The 11621-nt window shown below is 38.8% G+C and overlaps 1 protein-coding gene and 2 long non-coding RNA genes across 3 annotated transcripts; 2 read left to right on the top strand and 1 right to left on the bottom strand.

Moving 5' to 3' along the window:
• Positions 1-441: 441 nt before the first annotated feature.
• LOC132984538 (uncharacterized) lies at positions 442-1128 on the bottom strand. Its single transcript, XR_009674955.1, has 2 exons — positions 1066-1128; positions 442-760 (listed from the first exon to the last, which is right to left on the bottom strand). It is a non-coding gene; the product is annotated as an uncharacterized LOC132984538 (long non-coding RNA).
• A 2269-nt stretch (positions 1129-3397) lies between these two features.
• On the top strand, positions 3398-6736 carry LOC132984516 (uncharacterized). The gene is made up of 3 exons (XR_009674930.1): positions 3398-3525; positions 5832-5941; positions 6025-6736. It is a non-coding gene; the product is annotated as an uncharacterized LOC132984516 (long non-coding RNA).
• Positions 6737-6970: 234 nt separating this feature from the next.
• Positions 6971-8532, top strand: LOC132984508 (protein PRRC2C-like). Its single transcript, XM_061051396.1, has 3 exons — positions 6971-7037; positions 7493-7612; positions 7711-8532. Exons 2-3 carry the CDS (start codon positions 7561-7563, stop codon positions 8217-8219), a joined length of 561 nt encoding a protein of 186 aa, XP_060907379.1. The 5' UTR covers positions 6971-7037; positions 7493-7560; the 3' UTR covers positions 8220-8532.
• The last annotated feature ends 3089 nt before the right edge of the window (positions 8533-11621 follow it).

Raw genomic sequence — 11621 nt, 5'->3', positions numbered from 1 at the left:
AGAAAAAAAAAAGAAGAAAAGTAAGAACAATGTTCTATACAACTGATTAATTATTCAATTAGACTGATGGAGTTCTTTTTAAATTACATTAATCAATTTATTTTGGGAGTCAGGTAGTGTAACATGTTTTAGATAGTCAGGTAGTGTAACACGCCCTGTAGGCCCACCACCCGCAGGGAGAGGTATTGTGAATGGGTGCATGCCAAGTCTGGTGGCAGGCGTAAGCGGATGTCTGGGCATGCTGATTCCCTGCAGTGCAGACTAACTCTTAGGACGTGGAACATCAACTCTCTGGTGGGCAAGGAGCCGGAGCTGGTGCGGGAGGTGGAGCACTACCAGCTAGATATACCGTATTGGTCCGAATATAAGACGACCCTGATTATAAGACGACCCCCGTTTTTCAACACTCACATTTAGAAAAAAAGATTTGCAGACCAGATCTTGTGTTTATAAAGAACTTTTTTTAAAGAACTTCATTTTATTTGAAAATAACAATATTAAAAACACATTGAATTAAACACCTGTTGTATTAATAATTATAATAATAATTAACATACCGTATTTATCGGTACAGGCCTACGGCACTTTTCAAAACAAAGTGTTTCACAAGGGCGAACTATGTACAGTATGATTCAAAATTAAAATCGATTAACAATCAAGCAATATTATCAACATGTTTTTAACATTTTGAAATAACAGAAGAAATACAGGCAACATTTTTAACTAAACTACCGCTAAACTAAAACTCGCCAAACTTCTCCTCCGATGTCTCCTCTCTATTCATCACACACACACTCTGCCCCGCTGTGTTCGCTCTCATCGCTCCCCAATATTAAAAACACATTGAATTAAACACCTGTTGTTGTAATAATGATAACAATAATAAACGTAGGCCTCTTTATCGTTATATGCTACGGCACTTTTCAAAACAAAGTTTTTCACAAGGTCAAAATATGTACAGTATGATTCAAAATTAAAATCAAGCAATATTATCAACATTTTTAAATAACAGAGAAAATACAGGCCACATCTTTAACTAAACTAAAGCTCGCCAAACTTCTCCACTGATGTCTCCTATTCCTCACACACGTCCTCCGCCCCGCTGTGTTCGCTCTCACTGTCATCACTCCTGTGTATTGACATTTAAAGGGACAGGCGAACAATTAGAGCTGCGCTCTGAATACTAGACCCCGAATATAAGACGACCCGACTTTTTCGGACCTATTTCGATGGGGAAAAAGGCTGTCTTATATTCGGACCAATACGGTAATTGGGCTCAACTCAACACACAGCGTCGGTTCTGGAACCAAACTCCTTGAGAGGGGCTGGACTCTTTCCTTTTCTGGATGCTCAGGGTGAGAGGTGCCGAGTGTGTGTGGGGATACTCACAAGCCCCCGGCTGAGCGCAGATGTGTTGGAGTTTCAGGTACTTCAGGTTGCAGAGAGGAAGTCTATGACTGTTGTATGTGTATATGCACCCAACAGCAGTTTGGAGTACACAGCCTTCTTGGAGTCTCTTGGTGGAGTCCTGGAAGGTGTTCCGCCTGGGGACTCTGTAGTTCTACTGGGGGACTGGTCTACTGGACTCTACTCATGGATTGGCCATTACAAACACCACGTTCAAGCATAGGAATGTTCATAGGTGTACTTGGTACCAGAACACACTAGGCCAAAGATCGATGATCGACTTTGTAGTAGTTTCGGCAGGTCTGCGGCCGTATGTTTTGGCCTCAGGGAATTGGAATTGAAAACCCCTGTCCGTGGGGTTTTCAATTCCCACCTCTTTAATTCTCTTTAAGTTCTCTTTAGTTCTCTTTAATCCTGGGGGAGGATGGGGATATGGAGTTCGAGTGGTCCATGTTCAAAGCCTCCATGGTGGATGTGGCGGATAGGAGTTGCAGCCGAGAAAACCTTTGGTGCCTTTCGTGGCGGCAACCTAAGAGCCCACTGGTGGACACGGGGGTGAGGGGAGCCGTGAGGCTGAAAAAGGAGGCCATTCGGGCTTGGTTAGCCCAGGGGTCTCTGAAAGCAGCTGACAGGTATCGGGTGGCTTGGAGGGCTGTGGCTTCAATGGTTGAGGAAGCAAAATCCAGGTTGTGGGAGGACTTCGGGGAGGCTTTGGAGAATGGCTTTTGATTGGCCTCAAGGAGGTTCTGGCAAACTGTCCAAAGGCTCAGGAAAGGAAAGCAGGGCTTGCCCAGGCTGTAATCAGCAGGAGTGGAGAACTGCTGACCCAAACTGGGGACATAGTTGGGCGATGGAAGAAATACTTTGAGGAAGTGAAGACTTACCAATAACCCTGGCAGAGGTCATTGAGGCAGTCAGAAAGCTCCTCAGTGGCAAGGCGCCAGATGTGAATGAGATTCGCACTGAGATGGAGCTCCAAGTCCGAGGCCATGGTTCTCTGCCATAAAACAGTGGGTTGCTCTCTCCGGGTGGGGAGAGAGTCCTTGCCCCAAGTGAAGGAGTTCAAGTGTCTATGGGTCTTGTTCACGATGGAGCGTGAGATTGACAGGATGGAGCGTGAGATTGACAGACGGATTGTCTCTGCGTCAGCAATAATGTAGACGTTGTGCCGGACTGTTGTGGCAAAGAGGGAACTGAGTCTGAAAGCAAAGCAAACATGTCTTTTAGAGTAACATGTTTTAGATAGTCATGTAGAGTAACATGTTTTAGATAGTCATGTAGAGTAACATGTTTTAGATAGTCAGGTAGAGTAACATGTTTTAGATAGTCAGGTAGAGTAACATGTTTTAGATAGTCATGTAGAGTAACATGTTTTAGATAGTCAGGTAGAGTAACATGTTTTAGATAGTCATGTAGAGTAACATGTTTTAGATAGTCATGTAGAGTAACATGTTTTAGATAGTCAGGTAGAGTAACATGTTTTAGATAGTCAGGTAGAGTAACATGTTTTAGATAGTCAGGTAGGGTAACATGTTTTAGATAGTCATGTAGGGTAACATGTTTTAGATAGTCAGGTAGAGTAACATGTTTTAGATAGTCAGGTAGGGTAACATGTTTTAGATAGTCATGTAGGGTAACATGTTTTAGATAGTCATGTAGAGTAACATGTTTTAGATAGTCATGTAGGGTAACATGTTTTAGATAGTCATGTAGGGTAACATGTTTTAGATAGTCATGTAGGGTAACATGTTTTAGATAGTCATGTAGGGTAACATGTTTTAGATAGTCATGTAGAGTAACATGTTTTAAATAGTCAGCTAGAGTAAATTCAAACTGGATTACATAGCAGAAATATATTACAGCAGCTTTTTGGCAGAAGACACAGGTTATAAGAAGAATTGATTTGTCTTTACAAGACATGCGTGCATTACATCTTTATATTTATGATGTCTGTTGTAAAACATTTCTTCTTGTGTAAAACAGGGTTGGTTATCAGATTCCCAGAAAAACAAACAGATGTGGCAACGTGATCTCAGGTTTACAGCAGGACTTTGATCAGGAAGTTAATTTTGCTGAGGTGAGCTGAGGTGAGAGGATTCGTCGACGCATTATACTCAGGTATGTTTGCATTTAAAGAAATTCAATATTCTTATAGTTTCAAAAATAGTTTTTAAAGTTTCTATGTTCTGTAATCATCTATTGATTGAGTTGTTTTGTTAAGTTACTCAGATGAAAGAAGAACGAAAACTAAAACACGAGCCAGGATGTGTTCGTCTCTAATGAAACAATTTTAGTATTAAGATGAATGTAAGAGAGAAATTCACTTTTAAGTCAGTTTCATATTTATAAATACTTTTAAGGGATAGCAACAATATATATATATATATGTATATATAACCCATACACATTTTAACGGGTCAAAATGTTCATTAAAAAATATATATATTGAAATGTAGATGACTATGATAATAATTTTCTACACCTGTTGTATCAGTAGGTATTGTAGTTTAAATCGTGTCTGGGACAAGGGTGTTTTGTGGCATAGGAAGGGTTTAGACAAAAAAACATAAATCATTACCAAAATTTGGTATTTCAAATAAGTTTCATGTATAAAAATCTTTTAAAAATAGATTTTCATTTGAAAAAACAGGAATAAGTGTGTTTCTAAGTGATATTTTTAAAGTTGTTTACCTGGGACATGGTTTTTCCCAATTCTCAAGAATGGGTGCTATATCAATTAGAGTTATATTCATACTCTAAGCTATAATTTAAAGTTTTGATAAAGCTAAAGACAATTTTTTAAACGTAATTACTTTTTAGAGACTCAGACTGATTACTCAGCTGTGCTTCTTTATACGGCTGCACTTCATTTTAGAGAAAGATGTTATTACATTACATTAGATCTTTACTTGATATATAATTTAATTTATTTTATAACTCCAGAAGCAGCTCTTTGGTAAATTCTCCTTTACATTTCCATCAGGATTTAAAATAAATATATAAATTACAGGAAATTATTAAATTACCTTGCTTTATATGAAATAGTAAAAGTAGATCAATCTTGTAACTTTAAAAAAAAACTTCATCCTTGAGAAGCATTCTGACAATTGTTGTGTCATAAATAAAGATAGGCTAATAAGTCACAGGGGCGATATACCTTTACTTTGGTAAAATCATGAATTTATTACAACCTTTGAAATCACTAACTGTGCTTTCAATCTTCAGTTATTTAATGACTCTTAATTTAAAAACACAATATCTTCAGCTAAATATTGCAAAATGACATCACATGTCTTTAGGCAGAAGGACTTTGAGTTTCCTACTCCTAAAGGTCAGACTATAGAAGCAGGGATGACTTTCTGTAAATGATCACCTCTGAAAAGAAAACCTCTGGTCAAAATGTTGTGACTCAATAAAACCTTTTGAGGCATATTTCCTTCTTCTCTCTGCCAGTTTTGCCCTGCACAGACATGATGTGCTTTTATTAGAGAGAAAAGACAAAAAGGAAAAAAAAAATGTGAGGAAACTATGAAATGTGTCCAGACAATGTGCTTCTGACACAGATAAATGTTAATGGCCACCATCAGAGTGATGAATCATACTTTCTTGAATGATGTTCAGCAGAGGTCAGTCACAGTACAATGAGGAAATGTGTTGATGAACTGTTCTTTGTTCAGTACGGGTTGACTGAGGGGTCATCTTAATGTATCAGATTACAATTTAAACAACAGAGTGCTACTTTCATTATTAGTAAGAAAACATCTATATTAAAGAGCCCATATTATACCCTTTTTGGGGTTCATATATTTAATCTATGTACCTACTTTTGTACGTTCACAATAGCTAAAGTCCGAAAAAAGTGTCTGTTTTCATGTACTGCTCCTCCTTGCTCCCTCTACACTCCGAGTCCATCAGCTACGCTCTGCTGAGCCCACACTGTTAGACCCCACGTGGGCCAAGTCTGCTCTGATTGGTCTGCCGATCCGCTCTGTCGTTATTGGTCAGTTGCTCAGCACGCATCTCGGAAATTTCAACATGAGCTGCTGGGCTTGCCACAACGAGCCAATGGGCTTAGATCAGTGATCTCACACTGACAATGACGTCGGACTGACAAAGTTTTATCGAGGGGGGCTAGAACCGAGCGTTACATGCGGCTAATCCTACAGCTAACAGGAGGAGGTAGGAGAAGCCGCGTTTCTGCGGACTTTGAATTTTTGCAAATAGATGTGCCTAAACATGCACAGGACACTTGGAAAACACACTAAAGGGCATATAAAACCAGAAAAAGCATAATATGGGACCTTTAATGTAACTCCATGTTCATGTGGTAATATATTCTGGCCTAAATGTGATGTGAGATAAATATGCTGTATGTCTGTGTTCTCAGCTGAGAGCGTTTGTCTCATTTCTAAACATGTTTTTAGGATGTTCTGCAGAATGGATGGATTCTTCTTTAAACCAAAGCGCTGTACCTTCAGTGTTTTGGTTTTACAGAACATTGTGATGCTCCTTTTGTTGACTGAATCCTATAGAGGTAAGCATTGCTCAAACTTTATGTGAGTGTAAAGGGAAAAATACAGGTCAGATATCAAAACTGAAAACCTTTTGTCTCTTCAGGAGAATCTCAGGGGGTTGGACCATCTCAGACAATAACAGCATTAGTTGGTGAAGACGTTATCCTGCCATGCCAACTTGAACCTGCAGTAGATGCTGTTTCCAAGGTTGTGGAGTGGGGAAGACCTGATCTAGAACCAAGATTTGTCCATGTGAGGCATGAAGGTCAAAACCTTTTGGACAACCAGAATCCATCATACAAAGGAAGAACATCAGTGTCTGTGGACAAACTGAGACATGGAGACCTTTCCCTGAAACTGTCTGCAGTGAGACTCTCTGATAATGGAGTCTATAGATGCTACTTTCCCTCACAGAAGAAACAGTCTACTGTTGAGCTTGTTGTTGGTAAGTTATGTATATGTGGTAAAAACATTCCGACATAACTCAGATTCAAGGGCCTCCAATAGAGCTGTACCTTCACATGTTTGTATCCATTAGACATGAAACTCCCATATAATAGTGAGAAGCTTGCATTGGGTGTCTTTTAGTTTTATAGTCTCTTGCTTTGTAACACAATGATTGTGCATATTGAAACTAGCTGCACGTTTCCGTTAGTGGTTGTGTTGTTTCTCACTTATTTCTAAGAAATCTGCAAATACTGTTTATTCACTCACTTTGAATGAATTGTTTTGTGGTGTTATTGCAACCAACATACTGTGAGAAATAATATAAATTGATTTTGGAAATTTGTTAAAAGAAACACAATACTGGAAGTTCAAGATTTCTGCATCAACCTCCTCTGAATGACTTTTAAACAGCCCTTAACACAAAAAGCATCATGCTGAGCCAGAAACAGGGATGTGCCAAAAGACATGAGCAATGAAGTCTGAGTTAAGAAATGAATAAATGGAACTACAAAGTATATGATACTAATTTCAAATTCATCACATTGATGTTACCCACAACTTATCTTTTTTTAAGTGTTTCAAAATATTCGTATTTGTCCCCGCTTCTTTCTATCAACGGTGAAGAGGAGCTAAGGGAGGAAGTTACAGAACACAAAGCATCATGCCCAGGTATGGAGTCACAGGGTTTGCTATAAAACACTTTAATACATTGTGAGAAAAAGTTTGACCATTAACTTAAATAAAAAGTTGGATGATTATTAGAATATTACGATGGAGGATTAGGGCCACGTTAAAAAAAAAATTTAATTAAATTTTGAGATTAAACTCGTAAATTTACGTAAAAAGAGTTCTACTTTCATAATTTTGCGCAGACTGGTCTTGAACTCGTTAATTTACGACTTTATTCTCGTAAATTTACGAGTTTAATCTCGTAAATTTAGGACTTTAATCTCGAAATTTAAATATATATTTTTTTTTAACATGGCCCTAATCCTCTGTCGTAGAATATAAATACAATAAAGATTACAGTATTTGTAATCTCTCTTCACAATATTTTTAGTATCATGTTTTTATCTTCTTTCTGAACGATTTGTAAAGATTGGTTTTTGTCTTTATTATTTCAGATCAGGAATGTTTAACAAGTGTGATCTGCATCGTAATCAGTTTGTCTGCTGGCTTGGTTTGTGGCGTCATGTTGTTTGGAGGTTTCTATTATATCTATAGGAACAATCAGTCTGAAATCGGTAAGTCATAAATATGTTTTCTTTTTCTTTCCACCAAATGTGCTTTTTATACTGTTTTTCCACCATGACCATGTGTGTTTTTATCTGTGTTTGTTTAGTGTCATGTCTTGTCTCAGAGAAAACGAAGAGAAGGGTTGAAAAAGAGGCTCTGCTCAAGAAAGATTCCGAGAAGAAGCAAGCGGAGCTGGATGTCTGGACGCCAGTTTTGTCTTCATTGAAGGAAGTGAAGAGCGGACTGGAGAAACAAAAGTTAGAAATCAAATCACAGTTAGAGACAATAAAGAAGGAGAGGGAGAAAAACAAGGAGAAGGTGAAAGAAATGGAGAAAAAAATATCGGACAGTAGGAGGGAAAATGCTACTGACAGAGCAGAAGGATACGTGAGAGAGAAAGAGAGCCTGTTAGATGCTCTGGGTAAACTGGAGAAAAGAAATGAAGAGCTGGATGAACAGAAACTAAACACAGAGGGACTTCTACTGAAATTAGAGAGAGTGATTAATAAAATGATAGAAACCCTTAAGATCAAAGAAAATGAAATGATGCTGATTGACTTACAACTGGGACAAGGAGAAAGTGAAGATGACATCGTTCACCTTCACAGAGAGTAGTCAGGGTCAGGGTTAGGGTTGGGAAACACAGTCAGTGTATCATGTCTGTGCACTGAATCTTTTCATCTGGTTCATAACAGCTGTACGAAATAACAGCTGTAAGAAATGTTTTTAGTTTAAAGACAAAGAGAAAGTCAAAGTGTTGTGATTCTGTCTAAAGTTTTGCACCACTTTAAAACCCAACAAACTTGATGAGTCATATACCATCCTTTAATATTTGTTTTTTTGCTTTATGAGGCAACAATCAACTGATGATTACGGTTATTATGATCTCTTTTTATTTATATGCACTAAAGACATGCAATAATCAGACACATGATAAACCCGAGGTACAATATTTCTGATTTGGATTAACTGTTTATGGTTAAGAATTGAAATGCTCTTAGTACTGGCAGATGTATTAGGACATGAAAACACTCTGTTGGTGATTGCTCTTTTTGGTGTCTTTTTTTATTTTTATTTGTTTATTGCAATACAGAATGCAGGTTTTTTTTCATGAGCTCATGTTGTTCGTATTGTAAAACTCAGTACTGTTGCCTTCCTCATCAATTGTTTTCACCCGATAAACTCCGGGTAAAGTCTGCATGAAAAATGTGTCTGTTTGCGTTCACACATAGCCTAAAGAACCTCCGGGTAGAAAAATCTCCAGAGTTTTTCAGGAGATTTCCGTGTGTGTGAAAAGGGTTATTAGACTAATGTGTATCCAGTCTGTAATAAAGATTATTTTTGACTAATAATGAAGTACATATATTTTTGTAAGATCATTAAAAATGCTCAATTACATCATTATGTAATATGACATTTACATATTTTGTTCATTAAGTCTTACTGTAAGTGACAGAGTGTGACAGTTTTACCTTCATGTTAACTTTTAGTATTGTAATTTCTTGTCTCTGTATTAAAGAGAATGAGAAAAAAGACTTCTGTAACCAGATAAACACTTGTTGATCCTTGAAAATGATATCTGTATTAAAAATGTCTGAATCAGAATTAAAAAGAAAATTTAAATCTAGTTTTTATTTCTTTTATATTTATTCACTTTATGAAAATAAACTCCAGGGAACTTTATCCCAGATACACCACTGTAGTTTAAACCTTTAAATCACAAAGTGTGGAAAACATTGAATTTATTTTATTACTAAAATCAGATTATAATAATGAATTAACTGAATCATGTTGTGAATGTCACTGAACGGTTAAATTCATTTGAGATACTCATTAACCGCCTGGAGGTCATAAAACACGACCTTAGATACTGACGAGTGGAGACAGAGAGGTCAGTTAGAGACAGGCAGCTATAAAAGAAGGTCGTTTTATCAGTGTCCTTTAATCAACATCAGATATTCTACAGGTATTGGTTGATTAGAATACATCAGCAAAGAGACCACACCTTACTGAGGTCAAAGTTCTATTGATTTAATCTTACAGACTTTATACTACCTTATATAATTATACAGCTTTATAGACGAGGGAGAGAACGGAGAGTAACAGGTATGTGTCTTTATTCTGTTTTTTATAAATATATTTATATTTCAAAGATGCTTCATGACCTTTATATTAAAGAATCGCTCATTGAATATAATGGAGATAAAGAGAAGTGTTTACAGCTTCAGAGTTTGGTCTAACATTTATTCTGTTTAGCTGCTACATATTTGATGCTTCTTGGTGTTAACAGTGTGCTCTCATTGTATATTATGATTTTGTTTCCTGTTTGTTTTCTTTATTGATTGATCTGATTGAACTGGCACGCGACAAGTAATGTGGGTGTGTACATTTACTTTTGATTGGTTGTTTAATAAAATCACCTTGAGTGAGCACAGCTGCTACTGCTGTGTTTTTGCAATCAGTCACGTCGTTGCGTCTACTCTGTGAACAGGTTATGGGCCCAGCTAAGTAAAGTCAAGAAGTCAAGAGTTTTTTGTTTGTTTGTTTGTTTTGTAACGTACTGAAGTAACGTCATGAGTGCGCCTAGAAGAACAGAACCTGGCGGTCGCTGGTCGAGGCTTTTATTTGACGGGGATGAAAAGAATTATGAACTTTGGGAGGTGAAGTTTTTGGGACACCTCCGGCTGCAAGGCCTGAAAAAGATTATTACCACGGAGCCCGAGGGTGTGGAGACACCAGAAGAAGCGGCCTCAAATGCTGAGGCCTATGCAGAATTGATCCAGTTCTTGGACGATAAAAGTTTGTCGCTTGTAATGCGAGAAGCAGCTGACGATGGGCGCGCAGCGCTAAAGATTTTGAGAGACTATTATGCAGGTAAAGGAGAGCCGAGAATAATAAGTCTTTATACTGAGCTGACCTCGCTTCAAAAATCAAGCAGCGAGAATGTGACTGAATATGTTATCCGTGCAGAAACTGCTATCACAGCATTACGGAGTTCTGGAGAGACTTTGAATGACGGGCTGTTGGTGGCTATGGTTCTAAAGGGGCTTCCTGAAACTTTCAAACAGTTTGCCATCCATATTACGCAATCGGATGACCGGATAACGTTTGCAGAATTCAAAACAAAGCTTCGAAGCTACGAGAACATTGAAAAGATGCGTGCTCCAGCAGCAGATGGCTGTGCGTACAAGACAGAGGCCTACGAGACCCGCAAGTGCAGGCTCAACTGAACGGGGAGCTGAACGGGCTGCAGCGGACGTGGTGTGCTACAGGTGCGGACAGAAGGGACACATTGCTCGCGCTTGTCAGCGCAAACTGTGGTGCAGCCAATGCAAGAGCAACACTCATCGCGATGTAAACTGCAAGAGGAGACGACGCCAGGACACAACATGGAGAGCCACCGGCACCAATGAAGGGACCGACGAATACGTATTCCTGGTGACCGATGGGGCGGCAGGATTCCAGCCAAGCAGCCAGGGTGTCGACGCGAGGGGCCTGATGGTTGACTGCGGGGCAACCTTGCATATTGTCACCGACATCTCCAGGTTCAAGAGGTTCGATGACGAGTTCCAGGCCGGGACTCTTTGCATGGAGCTGGCTGACGGCACAAGGTGCAGGGGAGTAGCAGAGCGCAGAGGTGATGCTGAGATCTGCTTGGTGGACAGTCGCGGACGTCACCTCAAAACAACGCTGAGACGGGCACTTTACATTCCCTCTTACCCACAGGATGTATTCTCGGTGCAAGCAGCGGCTTCCAGCGGGGCATGCGTGACTTTCAAGAAAGGCGAGGACATTCTGGTGCACAATGACGGTACAAAATTTCCCATTCACGTACATGATAGACTATATTACTTGCATACAGTACCTAATGGATGTGATGACAGATTGAATGGCTGTTATGATTTAAAGCAATGGCATGAGATATTAGGGCACTGTAATTTTGATGATGTGCAGAGGTTAGAAGGGGTTGTTGATGGCATGAAAATTAAAGGTCCAGTAAACAAACATCAAACTTGT

Source organism: Labrus mixtus, chromosome 12, assembly GCF_963584025.1.
Source record: "Labrus mixtus chromosome 12, fLabMix1.1, whole genome shotgun sequence".
Taxonomy (NCBI): Eukaryota; Metazoa; Chordata; class Actinopteri; order Labriformes; family Labridae; genus Labrus; species Labrus mixtus.
Note: the sequence above shows the minus strand (reverse complement) of the source record. Positions and strands in the feature narration are given on the sequence as shown.